General features: G+C 36.2%; 1 protein-coding gene across 3 annotated transcripts in view; it reads left to right on the top strand.

The window, feature by feature from the left end:
* Positions 1-26,614, top strand: part of LOC148955247 (DNA topoisomerase 3-beta-1-like) — a 95,248-nt gene that overhangs the window by 24,790 nt on the left and 43,844 nt on the right. For 2 of the 3 annotated variants that reach the window (XM_089108121.1, XM_089108120.1), the window contains exons 5-7: positions 11,368-11,496; positions 15,218-15,336; positions 26,393-26,605. In XM_089108121.1, the coding sequence (XP_088964247.1) occupies positions 11,368-11,496; positions 15,218-15,336; positions 26,393-26,605 (461 nt within the window). The remainder of the gene's footprint in view (positions 1-11,367; positions 11,497-15,217; positions 15,337-26,392; positions 26,606-26,614) is intronic. The other variant, XM_089108122.1, reaches the window with a different exon arrangement.

Genomic DNA, 26,614 nt, shown 5'->3' with positions numbered 1-26,614 from the left:
TGAATTTTCCAACTACAAAAGAAGGAGCATCACTTGACATAATTGCTAGAAATATGACCAAATATTACAGAAGTTGCCCAGTCGACCCGCCCCGGGGTAGTAGTTACCATTTCTCAATTGAGCTAAACCCATTGAACAGCATGAAAATAACGTACACAACAACAGAGATAACCAACCGACCAATCACGGATACCAGTTTGATCGAGTTTGAGAACTGGATAATTCAAGAAAGTTGGATAGTTGTACCAAATGCCCGCACTGCCGATTCAAAAGCAGAATGTCTTCAAAGTAGTCTACTAGAAAAATTTCGCAGTTACTTCCCCGAGAGAAAAATTAAGTCCTTCTCCGCCGACCGTCCGTACATTTCGAATGATGTTAAAAAGCTGATAGCTGAGAAATGAAGATTGTTCAAAGAAGGGAAACGCCAACAAGCTATTCTTTTGAAGAACAAAATTCGCAAACTGACACGCCAGGCTGCAAAAGACTACTATCAAGGTAAAGTAAATGATTTTTTCCAATCCAAACCCCAACAGTGGTATAAAGAAGTTAAAAAGACTCGTAGGAAAAGAAACTAAGTGTGTCGATTTCAACTTGGATGATACAGATACCGAATGATACCACCTGGCTAGTATTGTACAAATCCTACTTGCCTTGTGCCCAGATGAGATACCACATCCAACTCCAGACTATCAGGACATCTCAACAATAACAGCCGAAATGGTGACCAAAAAGCTTAGAATGCTAAAACGAACAAGCGTCACGCCAATTGATATCCCAATCCAAATCATGAAAGCATTCCCAGACGAACTTAGTCAGCCACTTTCAAATTTATTCAACCACATCACCATTTTTGGCAACTTCCCCTCTTTATGGAAGATAGGATATGTGACACCTATACCTAAAAAAGACGCACCTAATGGCATCCCTGGATTTTGGCTAATCACTCCTACATCGATATTTAGCAGAGCCAACAAGAAAGTCCTCTTCCTGTCCAAAGGAAAAAATCATCAGCAAGGTAGATCCAAAGCAGTTTGTTAGTCTTCCTAAGAACCCAACAGCTAAATATTTGGTATGACTTCTGGGCAAAAACCTCAAGAACCGAGACAACTCGAGCTACAGGATAGACCTCATACCAATAGATTTGAAAAAAGCTTTCGGCCTGATCAACCACAGTAAACTCATCGAAAAGTTAGTTAGAAGGTATAGTATCACCCCTGCTTTAGTTTGAATCGTTGCCAGTTTCTCTCGGATCGAAAGCAACTATTACTACTACTACTACTAACTACTCACCGCAGCACCAAGCTGCCTGAGGCCAACACAGCTACACACGCTCCTCTTCCGTCCCAATCTATTCAAAGCATTCCTTTTACACCCTCCCACGAAGTTCCCATTTCCTTTAAATCTTTCTTTATGACGTCCCCCCACCCCAAACGAGGACGACCCGCTTTCCGTTTAGCCCTAGACGGTTGGCCGAAAAGAACAATCTTCGGCAATCTGTCGTCCTTCATCCACACAATGTGCCCTAGCCACCTCAACCTTTCTTTCATTATAACCCTTGAGAACGGTATTGAACCACAGTTTTCGTACAGCCTATTGTTTGAAATACGGTCAGTCAACCGGGTACCCAGAACAATCCTTAAGCAATTTCTCTGGAAAACATCTAGCAAATCTTCATCCGCTTTTCGGAGTGCCCATGCTTCAGAGCCATATTTGACCACTGTCATCACTGTTGCTTCCAATATTCTAATCTGGGTTCGCAGACTTAATTTCCTATTCTCCCAAACTTTTTTTTAACTGTGGAAAAACACCCTGAGCCTTGGCTATTCTACTTTTAGCATCTTTACTAATAATGGTACCAAGGTAAGTGAAGCTGTCCACCAGATCAATCTTTTCATTACCCAACGTCACCTTTTCACCTTCACCTATTCCTAGCCTTAGTGACTTAGTCTTCTTAACATTAATTTTCAAACCTATCCTAGCACCCTGAGCTCGCAAAACCTCTTAAAGCTCATTCATTTTGCTCACACATTCATCTAGGATGCTTAAATCATCAGCATAATCTAAATCCAGGAGACTTTTCCTCCCCATTTGATTCCGTGGTCTCCCATTGCCCTTCCTGTGCTCCTTAAGAAAAAGTCCATCAAAATAATCCATATAAAGGGGATGAAACACGACCCTGCTTAACTCCTGATTTAATACAAAAGCAGCTGCTAACCTAATTTCCTACCTTAACCGCAACAGTGTTATTCTCGTACATAGCGCTAATCACTTTAATATATTTATCTGGTATACCATACAAGGATAAAACTTTTACTAAAGCTCTTCTATCAAAAGAATCGAACGCTTGATCGCAATCTATAAAACTGAGGACCAAAGGTGTTTGACAACTCAGGCACTTCTCAATTATTAATTTAAGAGTGAAAATTTGGTCGACACGTCCTCTACCTTTTCTAAAACCGCTCTGTTCTTCTCTTAAAACTTTGTCTACGGCATCTCTCAGTCTAAAAAGTATCATATTACTAAGTAATGTGCTACCTACAGGGACCAGACTAATGCCTCGATAATTACCACACTCACTTTTATCACCTTTCTTGTAAAGTGGCTTAGTTAAGGTTTTCCTAAATTCGTTAGGTACTTCCCCTTTTTCAAAAATCATATTCATAATCTTCAGTAACTTATTTCTAGCCTCAGAGCCACCATATTTAAGAAACTCATTTATTATCAGCACCAGGAACCTTATTATTTTTTAATCCTTTTAGTACTGTCGCTAATTCCTCCTCACAAAACAAGTCTTCCTTCACATCTTTTTCATTTTCCTCTATATCTTTTCCTGCAACTCTATCTCGGTTTAGCAAATTCTCAAAATGTTCTTCCCATCTCTCTTTAATTCTTTCCTTATCGCTAATTGTGGCCCTATTCCTATCTTTAACTGGGCCAAGTCCGGATTGACTACTCACTCTCAATTTATCAACATGCCAGTACAATATTTTACTATTATGCCGTCTGGCTGTATCTTCATCCTCGGCAATTTTATCCATGGCCTCCACTTCACACCTCCTTAGTTCATATTTTAATGCTTTCTCCACTTTCTTTACATTCTTTTTGTTTTCATATGATCTATCACTCAGATAATTCTTGTACTCCTTTTTATTAAACATAAAGCTTTTTAACTAATATTCTTAGCTGGAGTCCTAGGTTTCTTCCCTACGACACCTTCAGCAACTTCATCAATTTTTTTTTGCCTAAAATTATTTCAACTATCTTCCACATTGTCTAATTTCAAACCCTCAAGTTTATTATTCAACTGTTCCTGGAAAGTTTCTCCCAGATTTTCATCCTGGAGTCTACCAACATCATAACTTCCTGGGAGGTAATTATCCTTCCGAAATTTCAGCTTTAAATTAACCCCTGGCACTACTAGATGGTGATCTTTACTTTTAACATCAATAACAGCACTCCTATATACCCTAGTATCTCGTATTGATCCTGCCAGTCTTCGGTATACTACAACATAATCAATAAGGTTTGCTGTCTTACCATCACGTGTATACCATGTTAACTTATGAGCCATTTTATGACCAAACACCATGTTATACCTACAAAATTGCAAAAGTCTGTATCCATTACTGTTTTCTTTTCTTACACCAAATTTACCTAGGCTAGGATACCATCTATCCTTATTTCTACCGACCTGGGTATTAAAATCTCCTAGTAAAAACATCATATTTCTACGTGGGACGCTGTCTATTTGCTCCTGTAACTGTAAGTAAAATTCATCTGAGTCATTAGTATCTCCGTCAGTCGGTTCTACAGGGGCATATGCTACTGTAACTGATACCCTGAACTTTTTAGTCAAAAAATGAGCAATTAGTATTCTATTATTAATATCTTCCCAGCCTAAACAAGACTTGGCATCTTCCTTATTGATCATGAGCCCTATTCCCTGTCTATGTACCCTATCCTTCCTGCCTGAGTAAACAAATTATACATCCTCTGATTTTAGGCATCCTACTCCCGACAAAGAAGTCGACACAATTTTTAAGAAGCCCAATGTGAATCGTGTGAATTTATCATTGAAAGTGCTGATACCACGGTCATTATTTAACGTTATAACATTAAAAGTTCTAATTTTGATGTTCTTTAAGTATCTGAAATTCTTTTGGCCTCAGGAAAAGCAATGATCTTGGATACCAGTGCAGGACGGGGATCACATATCTTCTCAAGTCTATACCGAAGTGCTTAAGCCAGCTTAGAACCGGACAGCGAGAAGCCCCTGGGAAGTCCATGAATGGAGGCTTTGTGCAATCCTGGGTTCATCTTGGTCACAATATGGTTTTAAGCACTTGGCGATGCTCTTCTATCAACAAGAGTCGAAATCCTGCACAGACAATCTCAAGCAAATTACCTCCGACTCATTATATATTCATGGCTACAAATATTGTGAAAGCACTAATTATAAGAGCGCGTGTAAGCCGACCGTGTAAGCGTTTTGAAATAAAGGAGATTTTGATTTGATTTGAGCCTATATTCGTCACAAATAAATAAAGTGAATAAATACGCCTAGTTTGCATTTTTAAACAAGGCCATTGTAACAGTAACAAAAAACAAATTCAACTGGAAGTTTTGCTTGGACAGTTCATACAACAAATCGGCTTGCCAAAAACCAAAGGTTGCTGAGATGTATCATAGACAGCGCAATCGCACTGCCTAAGTAAAGAACGATGTTGGCACAATGTATTTTTTTCTTTTTCCATACCAGGGAACTTCGTATCGAAGGATTTGTCGTAGAAACTTGGAAAAGGGCTTATTCGATTGGAAATTGGAATGGCTAGTGCCCTTTTTAATAGTCAAAAGTGATTGGAAGGCAACTAACGCCCCTTCCACGCCCACCATTTCCCCAAACACGTCCAATCAAAATTTTAAGATAGCCATTTTGTTCAGCGTAGTTGATTTCCAGATAGAAATTATGTTTTTGAGGAGGACACTCCCCCACAGCCCTCAGGGCAAGGGTTTTAAGTTATGCCCTGGGGACATATAAGAACGTTGGCACAATGTATTATTTATTATTTTGTCCTTTAGACCAGGGCACTTTGTATCGAAAAAGTTGTTGAAGAAACCTCGAAAAGGGTTCATTCAATTTGAAATTGGAGTGGCTTGTGCCCTTCTTAATAGTCGAAAGTGATCGGGAGGCAACTAACACCCCTTCCACACCGACCATTTCCCGAAACACATCCAATCAAAATTTTTTAAACGGCATGTTTATTCTGCTTGGTTAATTTCTAGATGGAATTTATGTTTTTGAGGAGGATACTACCTCACAACTTTCAGGGCAAGGGTTTTAAGTTATGCCCAGGGGGCATATAAGGTTTTTGAAGAAAGCGCTGTCATAAAAACTTAAAAAAAGACTCATTCCATTAGAAACTGAAAGTACTAGTGTCCTTTTTTATAATAAAAAATGGTTGGAAGGTAATTCATCCCCCTATCACATTCTACTTTTCCCCAGAGCCGTCCGATCGAAAATTTCAGATTCGCATTGTGTTCCATGTCGTTGAAGGCTTCGAAAATTATGTCTTTATGGGTGACACACCCCCCACATCCCTTAGGTCAAGAGCTTTAAGTTATGCCCTGCGGACATATAAGTTCTTATAGAACGCGTTGTCATAGAAATTTCAAAAACGGCTCATTCGATTGGAAATTGAAATGGCTAGTGCCCTTTTCAATAGTCGAAAGTGATAGGAAGGCAACTAATACCCCTTCCATACCCACCATTTCCTCAAACACATTCAATCAAAATTTTGAGATAGCCATTTTGTTCAACGTAGTTGAAAATTCTGAAAATTATACCTTTGAGCAAGACACTCCCCCCAGAGTCTTCAGGGCAAGTGTTATAAGTTATGCCCTGGTGAAATATAAGGTTGTCATTGAAAGTTTTGTCATAGAAACTTGAAAAAGGCTAATCAAATAGTAACTTTAAAGCGATCGTGTTCTTTTTAATAGTCAAAAGTACCTGAAAGGCAACTAAGCCCCGTCTCACGCCCACCATTTATCCAAACACATCCAATCGAAATTTTGAGTCAGCTATTTTGTTCAACGTAGTTGTAAGTTCTGGAAATTAGGTCTTTGAGGATGGTAAACCCTCCCCCTCAGAGCCCTCAGGGCAAGGGATTGCCCTGGGGGCATATAAGGTATTTATTGAAAGCTTCGTCGTAGAAACTTGGAAAAGGGTGCATTCGATTGGAAATTCTAAGGGCTAGTGCCTTTTTTAATAGTCGAGAGTGATTAGAGGACAACTAACCCGCCTCTCACGCCCACCATTTCTCCAAACACATACAATCAAAGTTTTGAGATAGCTATTTTTTTCTACGTAGTTGAAAGTTCTGGAAATTATGTCTTTGTGGATGACACCCCCCCCCCCACAGCCCTCAGGGCAAGGGTTGTAAGTTATGCCCTGGGGCATATGAGGTTTTTATAGAAAGTTGTCGTAGAAACTTCAAAAAGGGCTCATTCGATTTGAAATCGAAACGGGTAAAGGCCTTTGTAATAGTCGAAAGTGATTGAAGAGCAACTAACCCCCCTCTCACGCCCACCATTTCCCAAAACACACCCAATCAAAATTTTGAGATATTCATTTTGTTCAACGTAGTTAAAAGTTCTGGAAATTAGGTTTTTGAGGAAGACAACCCTCCCCCCCCCCCCCCACAATCCTCAGAACAAGGGTTGTAAGTTAGGTCCTGGGCGAATGTAATGTGTTTATAGAAAGCTTTGTCGCAAAAACTCAAAAACGGCTCATTCGATTGGAAATTGAAAGGGCTAGTGCCCTTTTTAATTGTCGAAAGTGATTGGACGGCTTGGCATTTTTATAGTAAAGATCGATCTGGGTACAATGTATTATTATTTTGTTGTTGTTGTTTAAACCAGGGCAGTTCGTATCGAAGGAGTTGTCGTAGAAACTTCGGAAAGGGCTCATTCGATTGAAAATAGAAAGGACTGTTCGTGGTATTTTAGCCACCAGTGTTATACCGGTAGGCCACAACGCCACTGGCGTGGTAATATACGGGTGTCACCGCTTATTGGAGGGGAAAGCCCTGGCCCCAAATTATAATGTGATGCCGCGTCTACCACACCGGTTCTGCAAATATCGGGTTTGGTACTACCCTATTTACAGTATACCCTGTCGCAGGGTACGATAACGCGATCAAGTGGTCAAATGGCCACTTTCTAAAGCCAAATGCACCCGCCTTGGGTTACGGCTAGAAAATCTCTAACTCTCTCTTTGGAGGTAACAAACCCCCCATGTCAATATAATAATGAAGAAATCTCGTAACGCTATTCCTACCCTGCCTGGGTTCCGGAAACTAGTACACAGTTTGCAGAAAATACCTTACTTGTATTCTTCAAACGGTCACAATAATAACACAAAAATATGTTATCCCGAACGGGGTCTAAACGCAGACTAATTCAAAAATAATAATCTTTACAGCACTGTTCATAGGGGTGGACCTTCGCTTGGCCCAGCCAATCATCTCAATCCCCATTCAAAACCAATTCTACCTCTTAGTTTTATCTTTCAATGACTCAAAACCAGCATGTACAAAAATAGAACTTGGTTCAAAGCTTACTTATTGCAAAACAACTATGGCTTAGTAACGAGACTTTTAAATTGTCATTGAAAATTATATATAGGCAAATCTACGCAAATGTAATTAGAACGAAAACAGGTCATTTATCTGAAAGGAAAAGAAACAGGGGTGGAGCCCCAACAAGGACTAATGTTCTTTTTAATAGTAGAAAGTGATTGGAGGGCAACTAGTCCCCCTCCTACGCCCACCCTCCCATTTGCCCATTATGTTTAAAAACTAAATGTTGCCTTAAGATTAAATTAAGATGCACTGTGTTAATGCTAATTCCCAATAAGGCATCACAGCAGTATCCTAAGAACGACTGAGGGTATTGGGTTCAAACTTTTGGAGCCACTTCTGCTCTTCAGTTTTAACCAACTCAAAATATTGTAAGTGTATCCAAACTTTGAAATAAAGTAAACAATTTGTTTGCGGATTTTATCAAGTTTTCTATTCCTATCCAACTTGAGAACAGATGAAACTAAACGCTGCACTAATATTCATGTAGGAATTTGAAAAAAGATGTATGCTATTAAAAATCAATGAAAAAATTTCTTCGGCATATAAATAGCAGGCCATACTATAAATTTTAAAAAAAAAGAAAAGATTTAAACTATTATTTTCTTTTTCCCTGAAAAGACTATGTCAATATAAAATGAACAGAAATTAATTAAAAAAAAAAAATCCACAAAAAGTTTTTCAAAGAAAAGTAAAGAACTCCCTTAAACCAAAAATGAGCAAAAAATAAAATCAAATAATCTACCAAGCGTGAAACTACCACAAATCAGCATCGATAAATAAATGAAACCCAAAACGAACAGAAATTATAATAAATAACCGAGTCAAACTCAAAACGAGTAGAAATTAACATGAGTAGGGATCAAAACCCCTATGCCTTCCCAAGGCCAGAACTTAACTTGCACTTTACTGAAAAAAATACAAATGAATGTGAATTGTCAGTTTAATATACATATACTGATATTTAGTAATCAAAATCTTAATATTATTTTATTTATTAAAGTTATGAAAGTAAAAACATTTATATTTTTACTAGTTTCTAGCAATTTTCACTAGTTTCTTTAAGCGGCGTTCGCAAGCGTTTCTAGCTATAATACCATGTCTAGACAAGTATCTACCCAAAATCCAATGTCTAGGCAACGACCGTTCACAAGTAAAATTCGGTGCGTAGCTAAAATTGCAAATTTAGTTTCAAAGTGTCATTTCTAGCCAATCAACAGAGCTTATGCAGGCAAAACTTTCAGATATTATAATCCTATTTTTACTGTCACAAGCTAATGGATGAGATAAAGCAAAACAATTGCCTTAGTGTGCTTCATTATTATGTCTGGTTTGCATATTTGCCTGAAATGAAAAAAACAATTAATTAGAACACAGAAATTAAATTTCAGTTTACAAATGTAAACAAAATGATGAAAATAGTGGATCTTGACACATTCTGATTGTTTGTAATCGAAAATCCTAGACATTGAGTTCTAGAGGCTAGAACTCAATGTCTAGCCAAGTACCTTGTCTAGCATATCTAGCTAAACGTCGAATTTTACTTGTGAACGGTCGTTGCCTAGACATTGGATTCTGGCTAGACACGTGTCTAGACATAGGATTCTAGCTAGACACGCTTGTGAACGCCCCTTTAATGTGAAAATTCAAGTGCTTGAGGAATATTCGCTCCCACAAAGATCTCAAAACGGCATTTTTGCTTTTGCTCAAGAATGTGATGCTGCGAGAAGCGAGATGTACAATTTGCTTTGGAAACGACTAAATGGTAACTAGATTAAATATATATTAACTAAAAATTGGAGCCACATAGATATAAACCAGGGAAGATCAGCGTTGCTCATTTAAAGAAGAAGCAAATCACGAATAGACTCATCGGCTGCGTTAACTCAAGAGGGCCTATGTGATATATGTGGTTGTAGTGAGACACTCTGATTTACACCCCTCCGAAGCTGAGGACACCGGTTTTATTGGCTTGTTAGGCCAATGAGATATTTTTCCTTTTCTTGCCTGCATAAATAGTTCTAAAATAAAACTGCTGATGTCTAAATTGTCGATTAGCGATCGCTTATTGGCTTTAGTAAACAGAACTTGTTCAAACTACAGGTATTTGCCATCATTGGTTACACCTGAAAATTGTTTTCCAGTGTTTTTTCTCTTCGTAAAATTTTTTACCTGAATAATATTTTTGTATTATTATTAATGCAGCGAACTTTCTTTTGAATTATGTATAATTAAAGAAAGTAGTTGAATAAAAAGTAGTATAATAAAAACGCATCCCCTCTGTTACGGTGTTGTCAGATGTACTGAATTTGACTATGTAAACTTTTATCAAAATCGGTCCCGTTTTTGGGGTTGCCTCCTCCCTTTTTTGAAAATTATGTAAATTTTCTTATGCTAGGTACTTTTTATTGATAACTTTTAGCCTAATTAATTGTATGTTTTTCTAGTCACCTTATTGTATGTATTTATTTGAATTTGTTCTTTTATTTTGCAGTTAATTTAGTTTTCCTTTTCCTTCTTTTTCTATGCTCCATCGTTTTCCTTTATATATGATGGGGAACAAAAGTTCATTCATTCATTCATTTTTTAGAGTTTGATTGCTATTGGCACGGGTCGCTTTTTTTACACAGAACGTTACGGAATATAATAATCTCAGGCTTTTTTTTACGGGGAGGGGAGGGGAGGGGGAGGTTGTCAAATTTATAAACCTACGATCTTATACTGTAGTGCTGTTTGGTGTCTTACAGCCTAAATATGCTGGAAAAAAAACGAGGGCTAAGAGCAAGAGTGAGCTAGGTCAAAATTGACGTGTCTTTTAAGATTTCTAGTTTCAAGAACGGTTTGAGTAACCTTTTGCTACATTCTTTCTGAGAGACAGATTTTATGTAAGAAATACCTGTGATTAACTCTTAATACCGTTTTTTCTATTTATGTTTTGGTCTCTTCGTTCCTCATTCTCTTTTGATCTATTAAGAAAAGGGAAGACTTTCAGTGCTGAAGATACTAAATTTTAATTTCAGGATAAGTATGGCAATTTAGACTCAACTCTGATCTCATATGGTCCCTGTCAAACGCCTACTCTTGGTTTCTGTAAATTTTCTTATGCTAGGTACTTTTTATTGATAACTTTTAGCCTAATTAATTGTATGTTTTTCTAGTCACCTTATTGTATGTATTTATTTGAATTTGTTCTTTTATTTTGCAGTTAATTTAGTTTTCCTTTTCCTTCTTTTTCTATGCTCCATCGTTTTCCTTTATATATGATGGGGAACAAAAGTTCATTCATTCATTCATTTTTTAGAGTTTGATTGCTATTGGCACTGGTCGCTTTTTGTACACAGAACGTTACGGAAAATAATCATATCAGGCTTTTTTTTAAGGGGAGGGGAGGGGAGGGGGAGGTTGTCAAATTTATAAACCTACGATCTTATACTGTAGTGCTGTTTGGTGTCTTACAGCCTAAATATGCTGAAAAAAAACGAGGGCTAAGAGCAAGAGTGAGCTAGGTCAAAATTGACGTGTCTTTTAAGATTTCTAGTTTCAAGAACGGTTTGAGTAACCTTTTGCTACATTCTTTCTGAGAGACAGATTTTATGTAAGAAATACCTGTGATTAACTCTTAATACCGTTTTTTCTATTTATGTTTTGGTCTCTTCGTTCCTCATTCTCTTTTGATCTATTAAGAAAAGGGAAGACTTTCAGTGCTGAAGATACTAAATTTTAATTTCAGGATAAGTATGGCAATTTAGACTCAACTCTGATCTCATATGGTCCCTGTCAAACGCCTACTCTTGGTTTCTGTGTTTCTAGACATGATGCTATTCAAAGTTTTAGTCCAGAACCTTTCTGGGTACTCCAGGTTTGTAATTTTTAACTCAGATATCCTAAGACTTATTCGGAGAATAATCATACCAAAATCATTTTTACGCGTTATGTTACTTTAATCAAATAAATTAAGAAATTCATTCAACCAAAGTTTATATGTGGGGCGAAATACGGTATTCTAAGAAAAACATGGGAGGGGGGGGGGGAGGTGTGAAATACGAAAAACAATTTTGATTCTTTTTTGAGCAATGCTTTTTTTATCTATTTTTTTTATTTCCAGAGGCTTTCTGAATAACTCCGGGGGGCAAGGCCGTATCCAGGGGGGATTAGGGGGTTTGACCCCCCTCCCTCGAAATGTTTGTCTGACTCGTGAAACCGTAACAATAATGGATATAAATAAATTTTTGGTGTTTTTTTTTGTGCAACCCCCCCCCCCCCCGAAAAAAAATCCTGGATACGGCCCTCCTGGGGGAATTTCTCTTTTATGTCCCCCGAATTTGTGAGGCGCTATTCTTATTTCTTAGAGACCCCACACTGAAGCAGGGGCGTACATAGGGGGGAGGGGTACTAGTCTCCATTGGAAGATGAAAAATTGTAATATTTTGGAAAATGTAAAAAGAATGTAATATTTCCTTAGTAAAAAAAAAACTTTTCAATCCCTCTCTTGCCGGAGCGCTGTTTTGGCTACCTTTCTTGTGGTGCTCATGCACTAAAGCCTGGATTATGAATATTTCACCTGTCTCATATTCAATTTCATTCAATCCTCTTTTTATATGTTTAGACATTGTTTTAATTCTAGAACTCATTTTGGCTGTAAAAAAAAATCGGGGGAAAAATTGCACTTGAAAACAATAACTCCCGTAAGAATTTTTTTTGAGGAAAAATGTTTGTTTTTGCTTTTCCAGAAAATCTGCCATATTTTTCCCATGTGTTACAAATCTTGTACTTATTGTGTATTTTTGGTCTTATTTTTAAGGGAGGCTTAAACCCCTCTGCCCTCCCTTGTTCGTCCTTTCTGTCAGAAGATGAAGCATCTACCTTGTTATAGGGGTTGATTAGAGATCGATGGCCTGAATCTAATGAAACGTCATCATGCGCATAGTAGTGCTGAAGTTGCCCAGTGTGCTGGTTTATTTGCTGCAAGATACTAATTTTCAATTATAAAATATTTACAGTACCTTTTTTAAAGTTGATATTGCTTTTACAGTAAGAAAAGTATTCAGACAAATACTGTTTTTTTTTTTTGTTGCTCTTTGTACATATCTTAACAATTTAATATTCTTGAACTTACTTGTTCTAGCCATTCTTGAAATACTGAAGGATAAAAAAAAGGGAAAGAGAGACCTGCGTAATCTTGAATTCTAGCCTGCATATGTTTTATTACTATTATTATTGAATACATTTTCATTTGTTGATCAATCTTTGACAAGAGGTAGGCTTCATCGAGTTAGATGGAGGGATAAGAGTTTATGTTATTTTTGAGTTTGAGGGAGTGAAAAGAAAGAGGGAAGGGTTTGCCACAAATCAGATTAAGTATACTTTTGGGATTTGATTTGATGTAGTACTAGTGAAAAACTATTCTAATGTAATTAAAAAGAAAAAAGATTCAAAACAAAATCACTGTGTGATTTTCCTCGTGATTTCAGCATTTATGTTGATAGGAAGATTAGTCTGCGAACTAAGATTGGAATATCGGAAGCTACAGTGATGACAGTGGTCAATTATGGTTCTGGAATATGGGCGCTCCGAAAGACGGAGGAGGATATGCCAGATGATTTCTAGAGGAACTGTCAGCGGATTCTTTTAGGTACCCGTCTGACTAACTGTATTTCAAACAGAAAGCTGTACGAAAAATTTGGTTATATCTAGCTTGGGCTATAATAAGAGAAAAGTTGAAATGGCTGGGACACGTTCCATGGATGAAATATGATAGATTGATAAAAATTATCCTTTTAGGACAATTATCAAGGGTCAAACGAAAAGAAGTTCGTCCCCGAATGGGGTGAAAGTAGGTACTAAGGAAAGATCTAAGGGAAATTGGAATTCATTAGAATTGTTTAAAGATGGAGGATCTGAATAGATTTGGGCGGAGCAGGAGTGTGTGTAGCTGTGTTTGGTTCATGCAACTTGCTGCTGCTGTGAGCTGTTAGTAGTAGTAGTCTCAGTATTATTAAATAAAACAACACCTCAAATGTGCCTCTATTAACTACTTTAAATGCACTCAAGTATTCAGGGACTTATCGGGGTTAGCTTCTAAGGTAGACAAAATATAGGTGGTAACATAAATTCCACATGCTGAGGCTGAATAATGTACTTACTGCACTATAATAAACAAAAGACCGTGGGAATTTTTGCAATCCCATTATGCTTTTTATTCTGTGTTAAATAATAAAAGCAAGAAAACTCAAAATCTATTTTTGTCTAACTATGTACCTTTAAGTTTCCAATATTTACTCGCAATTAAATTGTAACAGAAATTGGTCATGTTGGCATCTTTACTCTTCATGAAGAACATTGCCAAAAGTTGATTTTTCCGAGGACGCCTTTTGTGATTGCCAAAATGGCTCAGCCGTCTCACCAAAGCACGAATATGCTCTGCTTCGGTTGCCAGCATTATGCTCTATTCTGCTGAGACTTGGTCGCTGACTCAGACACAGACGCTGAAGGTAGATGCCATCCAGACGAAACACCTCCGAAAAATAGAACGCTCCCGATGGCCCGACAGGGTACGAAATTCAGAAATCCTCAGGTCCTTCAAACTCCCACCCCTGTCCGAGCAGCTTGAGTCTCGCTCGCTGCGTTGGTATGGTCATCTGCTCCGTCTGCCTGCTCAAACACCCGCCCGGCTCATCTTCGATTTCGACCCAGCTGCAAACGGCTGGAGGCGTCCTAGGGGAAGACCACGCACCAGATGGGCGGACGTCATCCGTGATCGGCTCGCCTCCAGAAACATCAACCCGGCTGAAGTGACAACCCTCTCCCTGAACCGACCACTCTGGAGAAGACTGACGGCGCTGACGACTGGTTCCCTCTACGCTGGCGACGCTGCCGAGCAAGAGCTTTAAGTAAGTAAGTAAGTAAGAGCAAACTCTGATTTTTTTGCCCACAGGTATTCTGTGAGGGTTTCTTGTAATATGTGCTATCGTTTGATGATGATGCCTTTATGGGCCGTACTTGTGGAACATCATTTGCAAATAATAGTGTTTTCTTAGAAGATGAAATGTAGATGTCAGTAATATAATTTTCTTTTGGTAATATGTTTTAGTTCGATATCTGTGCTATACTTGGCCCAAAATATATTCATAGCACTTGTCAATCATCCGACGTCGGATATTTAATTAACTTCAAATTCCTGAATGTTGTCAAAAATTGGGGTCAAACTCTGATAGTAACTTTTATTTTAGTTTAATAATATCTAATCTGGATTCTTGTTCTATTTTCGTAACTTAAGTAGCTCATATTTGAAACATTATTTATAGTCAGTATCCTGAATGCAAGAAATATTCGGCATTTTTTGGGTTTGGCGTTAAACATTTTTATTCCAACACATAAGTTCATCTTTCCATATCGAAAGCAAGTTAATTTTTTTGTTTTTCAGGTTATACCCTATAATTTTAAAATTCAAATAATAATTTACTATCGCTGAAATCATATGTAATAGTTTACTCCATATCGAGTCTTGCAGCTTTATTTCTACTTGAACATGCAAGCCTCACATTTGTTAAAATTACTTAATTTACTTGGTTTGCTTTTAGCCAATCATTGAAGTCAGTGGATCCCGTCGACTAACTCTTGAATGGGAGCGCCTTCGGTCTTTTGATCGGGAAGTTGCTTTAGTATTTCAGAACCTTATTCGAGACGAAAAAAGGGCAAGGTAAGTTTTCTCGAACGATATGTATTTGTTACTCTTTGGGGGTTTTAAGTTTCAAGTAAAAATATAAACCATATTTAACAGGATTTTTTTTAATAATTTGAGAGATAAGATATTTATTTCCAAAAAATTACTGTGATAAGTCCCAATGGGCCAAATTCTAACTTTGGGGTTAAAAAAACACGGCACAAATATGAAAAAAAGTTTATCCAATACACTTAAAACTGGTCAAGGTTCATTCATTGACTCTTTTGTAAAACCGTCATGTCATATTATATATATATATATATATATATATATATATATATATATATATATATATATATATATATATATATATATATATATATCCTCCTGGGACCTGGTGTCCACGTCTGTGGACACCCCCATAAAATATTTTTTGTGCAAAGGCCTCGCCATCTAGCAAAGATTTCGTTGTTTAATCGTGCTTTTTGGACCTTTAAAACCATCTATGATTTTTTTTTTTCAGAAATTTTCTACGACTTTTAGTGGTCTACGACTTTTACAAACTAGAAAAGGCTAAAATAAGGAGATGAAAAAAAAAAGCAAAGATGAGAAAAAAAAAAGAAAAAAGAAAGTGGTGAGAACGAGTTCTGAGAAAAATCAGGTGTACTCTCTTGATTGTAGACAGTGCTTAGAAAGTTTTTAAAAGCAGTTAGTTTGATAAGTGCCATCTTTTGGAACTTGGAAAACCTCCATGTCCACGTCTGTGGACAGGCGGTTCCAATCGAGTAAAAAGCTAGGGTTGATTTTTTGTAGTTCAAATCTTGATTCTAATGGGGATAGCAGAGGCCAATTATTGTCTTATTTACTAAATTGGCAACAGCCTAGCCGCCACTCACCCATAAGAAATCGCCAGCCCCGTATAGTGTCCCCACCCACCCCCAACCAGTCTCCCAAACCCTTTTCTACCTTATATTATAAAAAACTTTTATTCCCTTTTTTACAAATAAAATCAACCAAAATCATAACCCGTAAGTCTGCTAAAAATTTAACTATTTTGTATATATTATTTTTTCATTGTTGAATATTTGGTTATTTTATTTGTTACCCTTTTTATCTTTTTACATTATGACTTTTAAAATATTTTATAGTTATGACCTATGTTTATGACTATTGTATTTTGTATTTTCTGACTGTTACCTGTCGTGTTTTCGTTACAGTGGTAAATATGTGTTGTTATTGTATTATTTTGTTATTGTATTTTTTTTTACTAAGAAATGCAAATTCGGTCCACTAGGGTTTGTGATAGTTCTTTTGCCAATCACTATCTATCTATCTACCTATTAGTTTCAAGCTTACTGAACCTGTTCCTTTATTGTAGTTTCCCTTGATGACGCCCTTGGAATGCTCGATGAGAGTGACCTGGACCTCTCTTATTTAGATGATGATGAGGAATGTATAAAAACCACTCTTTGTCGTCTTTAGACTCTGACGGTGAACCAGCTGTTGCAGCCATTCCGTCATCAAGCAGTTATGCTGTTCTTCCAGATGTTGAAAGTGAAGAATCTGATGATAACGTACCCTTAGCAATCCGTGCCAAGCGCTTGAAGGCTGACAAGGTAGCAGCAACCTTGTCCTGGAGGAAGTCTCGGCGGTTCGATAATCATCGTGGCCCGGACGTGGGCCCCGCTCATTTCCAGGACCACGACGATTGGAGTACAGAAAAATTCTTTTTGCAATATTACCCGGAGAGCTTCTTCGAACGTACAGCTTTTTGCATGAACTACAACTATCAGTTGGCCCACCACAAAAGCTTGAATGTAACTCCAGACGAGCTGAAATTTTTTTTTGCCATTGTCATCCTGATGGGGAACCTCAAGTTTCCTCGGATCCGCATGTACTGGTCTAGGAAGTTTAGGGTGGAAGCCATATCGCAAAAGATGACTCGAGACAGATTCTTCACAATCTGGTCAAACCTGAAGTTCGTTGTTGATTCAGAAATCTCAGACGAAAAAAAAACAAAACAAAAATAGGCTTTGGAAGGTGCAGCCAATCCTTGACAACTTCAGGAATATTTGTCTCCAGTTGCCAAGTGACAGGAACTGTTCAATTAACGAACAGATGATAGCCTTCCAGGGTATGTCAACTCTCAAGCAATATGTCCCTAACAAGCCCAATCCAGTTGGATTAAAGAATTTTGTCCTTGCCAGCTCCTCAGGGCTGATACTTGACTTCCAAATCTACCAGAGAGCCATTACCCTGGGAGAACAGCTGGTAGCACATGGCTTGTCAGCTGGGATCGTACTGCGCTTGTCTGAGACCCTACCAGAAGGTACATACCTCTATTTTGACCGATTCTTCTCGTCTGTAAAGCTCCTCGACATGCTGGCTGAAAGAAAAATAAATGCAACCGGAACTATCATGAAGAACCGTTTGGGTGCCAACGGCCCAACGCTTTTTACCGAAACAGAAATGAAAAGAAAGGGCAGAGGAACCTCTGTCATGTCTGTGCGATCAGATAGAAAAGTGGCCGTGACCCAGTGGTATGATAACAAAGCTGTTCTCCTGTCTTCAAACTGCAAAGGTATAGAAGAGGAGACGGAGGTCAAACGGTATGACAAGCGCCAGGGGTCTTACGTGCAGGTCAAATGTCCACGAGTAGTCTCCGACTACAACACCTACATGGGTGGGGTCAACCTTGTGGACTGTATGGTGAGCTATGACCGGTTTGAAACGCATACTAAAAACTGGACTGTGCGTCTGTTTCATCATTTTGTGGATGCTGCACTAGCCAATGCATTTCATGAGCTGAAGGGCCATGGCCCAGAAGTTTCTGGTGACCTCAAACAGCTCATTGATCTTCGTTTCAACGTGGCCGAGTTTTTGCTCAATTCTGGAAGCTCGGAGTCACGAGGTCAAGAAAATAGCAACGAAGAACTCTTGGGTGAAACTCAACACCCTGTTTTGAGCGGGAAAAAGAGGCCAATCCCTCCACCATATGCCAGAGCTGCACTGCATCTACCAGAATTTTGTGACTTGGCGAATGCAGCCCGTTGCAGAAGGCCTGGATGCTGCAAAAGGTATAGATGGATGTGCTCGCAGTGTAAAATCATTCTCTGCTTGACACGAGACAACAACTGCTTCAAGAAATTTCATGAAGAGTAATGTTCTGTTTTCATCGTTTTGACAAATCTTTTAATAGACGAAACAGATTTTTACTATACTCTTAGCTTGATAGGGATCCAATGTCCACACGTGTGGACATCCTTCAGAGGGAGGGAGGGGGGTCAACTTTTTTTTTTGTTGATCAATGGTCAGAATGATTTTTTTTAAGTCAACTACAAAGAAATGAACATAATCAGAAAAGTGTTTCTATGGTCAGGTCTCAGGAGGATATATATATATATATATATATATATATATATATATATATATATATATATATATATATATATATATATATATATATAAAAGAGGGAAAACGAGCGAACATGTACCAAATAAAGGCCTGTAAAAATAATAAGAGTATTTCTGGTAAGCGGAAAAAAAGAGCGCTGTTGATTTAAATCTTGAATATTTTAAAGAAAAGAAAAAAAAGAACAAAAACAAATTATGGGTATCAAATTTGTGGCAAAGCTAGGAGATGAAAACCAACACCTATACAATTTTTTGGTTCAAATTTTAGGTTGCATTTTTTTTTAGTTTTCTGTACCTTTTTAGCATGGAAATCGTAATTAGAGGTCGGCACCATTTCTGTTTTAGGTCTAAATAGAAACTGTAAAAATTGGCAATTAAAAAACGGAATAGAAACAGAAATTTTGAAAAAAAAAACGGAAATCAGTTTCTGTTTTTCCGTTTTTTTTCCCGAAAAACTGAAACGACCTGGTTTTACTTAAAAAACCGGCGTTTAACAGGTATTTCCGTTTATTCACTTTCTTTAGGCTTATGAGAGAAAAATGAAGATTCAGTGGTATAAATTAATGAAACAAAAGCAAATATAGAGGCCAATAACCTCAATGACAGCTTCAACGAAGGAGCTCTCCGATTTTAGTATCATGAAGGTTTCAGTTGAAGACGTCGCCCAGTGACTCTTTTCGGACGCAATACATTTCGATCATAGTTAGACTACTATTCTATCAGACATCCATGTTCTTTTTGGTGGATGAAGATTGTGTGTTTTGCAGATAGATTCAAAAAGATCGTGGGATTTGGAAGAACCTTTCGGGGTTCTAACCTTTTAGGATTCGTTCGTACTTTTACCACTGCTGCTCTTAGCGTCAATACTTCGCTGTCAAGGTCCGGATCATTTAACCCCGAGTTACTGTCATCATCATTTACTGCAGTCAATGTGCGTAGTTTCTCCGGAGAGCCATCCACTTACCAAAACTAACCAAAAGGTGGAAATCCAATTCGACCGCTTTATTTGCTTTCATGATAAGACTGTTTTTATGTTGGATTAATTTGCATGGTGACAAATGTTTTCTTCAGAACACCATCTAGCGAATAACAGCGACATTCGCTAGATGGCAAGTATCACGAATCCAGTAAAAGTCGCTAGACTGTACTACGATGCTATTTGAAATCAAAACACCGAAAATGAAGAATAACATGAACAGCAGAAACGGTAAAAAACGGACAGAAACTGAAAATAAAAAATCGCTACCCCTTTTTTTTTCTTTCATTTTTCCTGAAAAAAAAACGATACAGAAAACGGTTGGAAAAAGACAGAAACAGAAACATGGCCGACCCCCAATACTAATATAATCATATGCTGATCCTCACTTTTTGTGATTGAGGGGATTTAGGACTAAAATTTGTGTTTTCTGACACCAAAGGATTTTTGACAATCAGCAAAACAAAGTTTTTTCGCTGGAACATTTTGGAATTCGAAAAGAAGAAACTTAATTCATAAATCGTCACCTATTTGGCAAGGATTTAGATTTTATCTAATATGTGGGATTTGATATAAAGGGAGATGTTTACAAAAAAGCTAAAATAAGTATGAACATTTGATAGTTCTATGCTTTTTAATGTTAATTTACTGCTGTTGCTTTTGTCAGACATATAATTTTTGTTAAGATGAAACTGATGTTCTAATGAAAAATTTGCTCAAATTAGTTACCATTTTGGTTATATTGTGAGACTGCACATTAAGTAAAAATGAAAGATAAATGTGCTCAGTTTATATAGATTACTCCTGTTTAACACGTCGTTGTGGAAACCAGGAGGTATTGGAATTATTTTGTTCCAATACATCCAATACCTATTCCAATACCTATAATGATGGTAAACTGCATCAATTTCATCAAAGCTCCTAAAAGGGATTAAAGCAAACTACAAAGAAAAAGAGTTTTTTTGTACCTTAAATGCTTACTGATGCTCTGTGTTGTGGAAGATACTATGTTCTATGATAGTTTTATAACATTTCTGCCATTGTTAATTTCATTTATTTTATTTTTTATATTTTATACTTGAAGAGCCAAATTTTAACTATATTTTAAGATCCACTTGGGTTTATACTGTTATAATTGACAATTATTGGACAAACTAGGCCTAGTTCGTTATTGGAAATTTGAGTCAAGTCTATTTCCAACGAAAAGATGCAGCCGATACTGATTTACACCCCAACAGCTGAAAAAAATGGGTGAAATTTGCACATGTGAATAAATAGATTGGTGAAACGTTTGGTTCTTAAAACTCCTATTGAAACCTATTATTATTTGTCAGACTTAAAAGTATCTTTTAAACTGTTTCCTCTGTAATTTAAACCGTGGACTAATCATGTTCATGGAAATTATTGCGAAACTTTACTTGTTTTCAACTCGTTTAACCTCAGTAAACCGTGGACTAACCTTGTAAATAAACCTCAACCGTGTAAGTTAACCGTGTAATTTAAACCTCAACTCCGAATGTTCAATTACTTCCAAACCTTATTAGTATGTGTATTTCCGATGACAGTGCAATAATACAGCATAAAAATTATCCCCTCTTGTATACCCCTTTGTATAAATAAAACCGCATAAACGGAGCAAAGCAAGGAATAAAAAATAAAACAGATATACTTGACAGCCCAGTGACAGACTTGATAGCCCAGTGGTAAGGACTCTTGCCTGCGCCCCTCGTAACTTATGAATCTTAGATAAGATATTTTTTTTTTAATAGACGAGGTTAGAGGAAAGATACCTTGCAAGTCGGATGCAATAAAGGAAATAGTAAGAATAAAGAATTACCAGCCTCGAAACTAAAAGTTATCAGGAATATTACGGTTTATTGTCTTTTGTTCCAGGCTCTATTTTTCTTCATTTGATTCTCTTCATTTGTGTTTGTTTATAAGTTTGTTTTGGGTCTAGATATGCCCTACTTCCAGGCTATTTCGACCTGGAACTCAAAATAGAATTCGAAATCAAGCTAGTTCCAGTCGGAAACCCAGGGGTCCATAGTAGTTAGAAATATGAAGTGTATAAATGTTTGCATAAGAACAAATACAATATAATGATAATAAAATCAGAAGACTAAAAAGTTAAAAATAATCAATATATTTTTTTTAAACTCTGTTTTCAAAATGGACTATAGAATAGAATTTTTTTTCTCGGGGAGCAATGATTATAAGGGAAAAGGAGGAAGGCCAAATGGATTGGGCTTTACATAACTTGATCTTTTAACTTTTAAGAACATTCTCTCTGGAGCCGAAATTTCAACAATTGTGAAAACATTGCATATTCATTATTTTTTTTTTGTTTTTTTTTGAAAGTTTGTATCAACTGTTAATTTTTCCTGTTATGAAATGCCATTTATCTACTTTTCAAGGTTATAAATCACTTTAAAAATGTATTGGCTAGATTTACATAGTTGTGTCAATTGGGGAGGCTTTGCACCCTTAGATTTGTAAAAATGCATTTTTTGGTGCATTTTCATTGAAAATAATAAGACAGGACCCCTCTCCCTTCCTCTCCCCGGATATTGAAAAATACATACCCCTAATTTTTTGTGAATTGACGCCACGGAGTGTATGTAAGGGCAAAACAAGAACCATTCTGATGATTCGTTTGATGAATATGAGTCTGTTTGAATTGTATTATTAACCTTCTTTGTTTAGCAGATAGCTACAAAAGCAAAAAAGATGTCATTAAGGTTTTTCAGGAGAAATGTCTTGCACAGCCCCCGAAAATGTACCCAAAACTACGAGAGGATTTTATATGTGTCCTCCGAAAACGGACACTAGAGTATTTAAATATATTTTTTTTTGTCAGAGTATTACTTATTCCAAGTGTAATTATCGACATGAAGGGAGTTCTCAGAGGGTACAGCCCCACCCTCCTTATTAATCTGAATAACCTCTCGTGAAATTGTGAAAATTGAAGCAACAAATGCCCTTCTGAAGCTTTAGTCCTCCCCTCTCGAAAACGGAAAGTTCTGCCAGCCTTACTTCTAATGGGCTTCTGAAATCAAGAAGCTATATAAATAGTTATCTGGCTGCTCTAAATCCGTCATTTCCAACGTGGGGCGCAGGCTACAGCGGTAGGGTATGGAAATATTTGGGTGGGTCATGGGCAGGAAGTTCACCTTTCGGCTGACTATACTGTGGAGTCTTAATTTTGAAAAAAAAATTAAGTTTGTGCATGTGAATGACGTCACATTCAAATATATTTAAAGAACAAAAAGATACATGATAGTATTGCTTTGACGTTGTACATTGTATAATAGGTGTTGTATTTCGACAATATTTTTTAGTATAAAGTATATCTAGAGGATGACCCAAAACTGTGATGCCAAGTTAATGGTCTTTTAAGCTTCCTTCATGTGAATACACGTAAAATTTCAAATAAAAAATTTGAATATCTTTAGGGTGGCATCAGGATTTTAGAAATGTTTCGGTGGGGTAGGGCCCGAAATTGGCTGGGAACCACTGCTTTAGCGTAAAGAATGTTGGAATAAGTGAGGAGAATCCTTCATACGCAGCATAATTTCTATTCCTTTGTCGTGTTTTAATGGTATGTTTAAAGTATTAATGCTCCTCTTTACTTCTATTTGAATTTTTCTTTTCTTAATTTGGTAATTTTCTATTTATTGAGAAAATACCTATTAGATATAGAATTATTCTAAATTGAACTGTTTGGAACTTTTTAATATTTTTAATAGTTTACAAAGAAAAAATAGGTCGTCCAAAAAAGGAGCACAGGATTTTCAAATTGATTTCAATTACATCAGCGCTGCTGAATGATGTTAATTCAGTTTTTCTCTATCAGCTCTATGATTTTAGACATAGTTATTTTTGTACCAATGTTTTTTAATCAAAATTCAGCTCATTTTTCATAAAAACTTTAATGAATTTCACAACTCTCTGAAACTTTGTAAAAAGATTGTACTGTATATTATCTTTTTTTTAGTTTATTCACTTTTTGGCAGCCGAATTATTGGCTTTTTATTAAATTTAAGATTGAATTAGATTGTATTAATTAACTTTGTCACACTGTTTTACTAAATATTAAAATTACATTAAATAAGTAAATATAATTATAGTTTAAATAAAACTATGAAATTTGGAAATATTATTAAACTTTAAAAATTATTCGAGTTCCCTTGTTTCTATTTCTAGCTAAAAGAATACCGTACAGCCTCACACTTACAAAAGAAATACTAATTAGAAAAAAAAATGTTGTAAATAAATTCTTTCGAAAAAAGTCAAGTACTTAAAATGAAAAAAGTTAATGTATGCCGACCCATATAAAGGTACTTATTTTTATGATATTGGGACAAAGATAAGGGAAAATTTGAAGAAAAAATAATACGGAAAAATTTCTGCGTATTTGTATAGAATAGATTAACGACAACTCGTTTAAATAAAGGAAAAAAACATACTATTTGCTGTGTAAATTACAATTGGGCTATATAAAAAATTGAAGGTCTAATCAATGATAATATTGATTATATCTTCAATTCTCTTCAATAATCTTCAATCTTCCCTATTTCCTGGGTCAATTCCGCGGCGCGCGCGGGATTCCGCGGAATTGAACCACGAAACTCTTGATCTATAAGCTTCGACTCTTCCCCTGGGCTATTGCCAGGTATTATGTTATTTGGTTTTTAATATATTATATAAAGTTGATGAAATAAAGCTGATCTTTAATCGGTTCATGTTGTCCTGATGGTTCGAAAACTCGCTTACGGGTATGAATAGTAAACAAAAAGAAAACGGGGTTCAAAGAGTTTTCTTATTTACTGGTTGGACTCTCCAGAAGGAAACGCTATAAAATAAAGAATTAAAATTAGAACAATTATATCGCTTTTAAAATTGGAAATATAATTATTAGAGAATTAGAATAAAATTAAGGTACTTTCGCATTATCCGGGCCTCTCTAAAAAGTCAAGTTTGGTTAATGCTAATGAAATAAAATAAAATGGGATGAATATAAAGTAGTTTAGAAAAACGATCAGGACTGTAGCCAGAATATCTTCTGGGAAGGGGGTATATATATATATATATATATATATATATATATATATATATATATATATATATATATATATATATATATATACATATATATATATATATATATATATATATATATATATATATATATATATATATATATATATATATATATATATATATATAAAATTTTCCTAGGGGTGGGTACCAACAAAATTTTAAAGAACGCCAACTAATGTATTTTTGTAATGAGGAGGGGTGGGTAAACCGGGTAGCCTCCCCTTGGATGTGACCCTGGTCACAATACTTTGACAATTTAAGAACTACCGTTTTCTGATAAAAACTACGTCAACGATGCTCTTTAGAGTGGGACTGACACCCCCTTGTCTATAATAATTCCCGCTTAGTCCAAATTTATTTTTCTAAATGACGGGAACTTAGCGGATAAATGTCCCCTTCGGTTTTATCTAAAGGACGTCTCATGGGAAGTTTGAAAGCGTATTTTTAAGCTTTAGATTCAGTGTGCTATGCAGTGTTACCATCACCTCAAAACAAATTGTACCACAAATTGCATGAAAAATGTAACAAAGACAAAAAAATGTACCATATCCCAGAAATTTTTCCGCGTGTTACGCGAATGCATAAGACATTTTCATTCACTTTCTTTCTCCATTCCTTTGTTTTTCTTTCTCTTCTAATACAGTGCATTATTCCTGACAGTACTTGAAGAAATTGTTCGGAGTAACATATATTACAACAGAAACATTTACTACAGGCCAACAAAAGTTGTGGTTTTTTGGCCATTTGCGACCATTTATAAACTTTGGCAAACTTTAGCAAACTTTTTCAAACTCAAAACGAGCAGAAATTAACATGAGTAGAGCTCAAAACCTCATGGCTTCCCAAGGCCAGAACATAACTTGCACTTTACTTAAAAAAATAAGTGTTTTTACTTTAATAACTTCAATAAATCAAACAATATTAACATTTTTATTGCTAAATATCAGTATATGTATATTAAACTGACAATGCACATTCATTTGTATTTTTTTTTCAGTAAAGTGCAAATTATGCTCTGGCGTTCGGAAGGCATAGGAGTTTTGAACCCTCCTCATGTTAATTTCTGCTCGCTTTGAGTGTGACCCGGTTATTTATTGTAATTTCTGTTCGTTTTGGGTTTCCTTTATTTATCAATGCTGATTTGTGGTAGTTTCACGTTTGGTAGATTATTTGATGTTATCTTCGCTGATCTTTGGTTTAATGGAGTTCTTTACTTTTCTTTGAAAAGCTTATTTTGTGGAAAGTTTTTATAATTAATAAGGGAAAAGGAGGAAGGCCAAATGGATTGGGCTTTACATAACTTGATCTTTTAACTCGTTTTATTCAACTCACCTACTTTTTTCATTTATGCAATTTATAACTTAAATCAATTTGATATGTGTGTTATGTGAAGCCCATTCGGTTTTGGGTCCCTCCTTTTCACTTATATTCAGTAATATTCGAGAAAAAAATGTATATTTTGTTAATCCATTTCCGATACTCGGCGTATAAAGAATATTTGAATGATAATTTAAGCAAATAATGATACTGCTTTAAATTCTGAAGGACTGTATATCAATTCTTGAATAGTCTATAACTTTTAAGAATTTCTTTATTTTACAGCTTATTTTATAGGGTTCTAAGTTGCTCTAAGAAAGAAAAAGTTAAGCAAAGGCCACAAGCATTGAACACAGTTGAACTGATGAGAGTGGCCAGTAGTGGCCTGGGAATGTCACCTCATCATGCTATGCAAATAGCTGAAAGGCTGTATACTCAAGGCTATATATCATATCCAAGAACTGAAACGACCTCTTATCCGGAAAATTTCGACTTAATGTAAGTACG

The sequence above is a fragment of the Artemia sp. Qi Xiang Cuo genome, chromosome 2, assembly GCF_049724085.1.
Source record: "Artemia sp. Qi Xiang Cuo chromosome 2, ASM4972408v1, whole genome shotgun sequence".
NCBI classification, from domain to species: Eukaryota; Metazoa; Arthropoda; class Branchiopoda; order Anostraca; family Artemiidae; genus Artemia; species Artemia sp. Qi Xiang Cuo.
The sequence above is the reverse complement of the archived record's forward strand: the minus strand, read 5'-3'. Positions and strand labels throughout refer to the sequence as shown.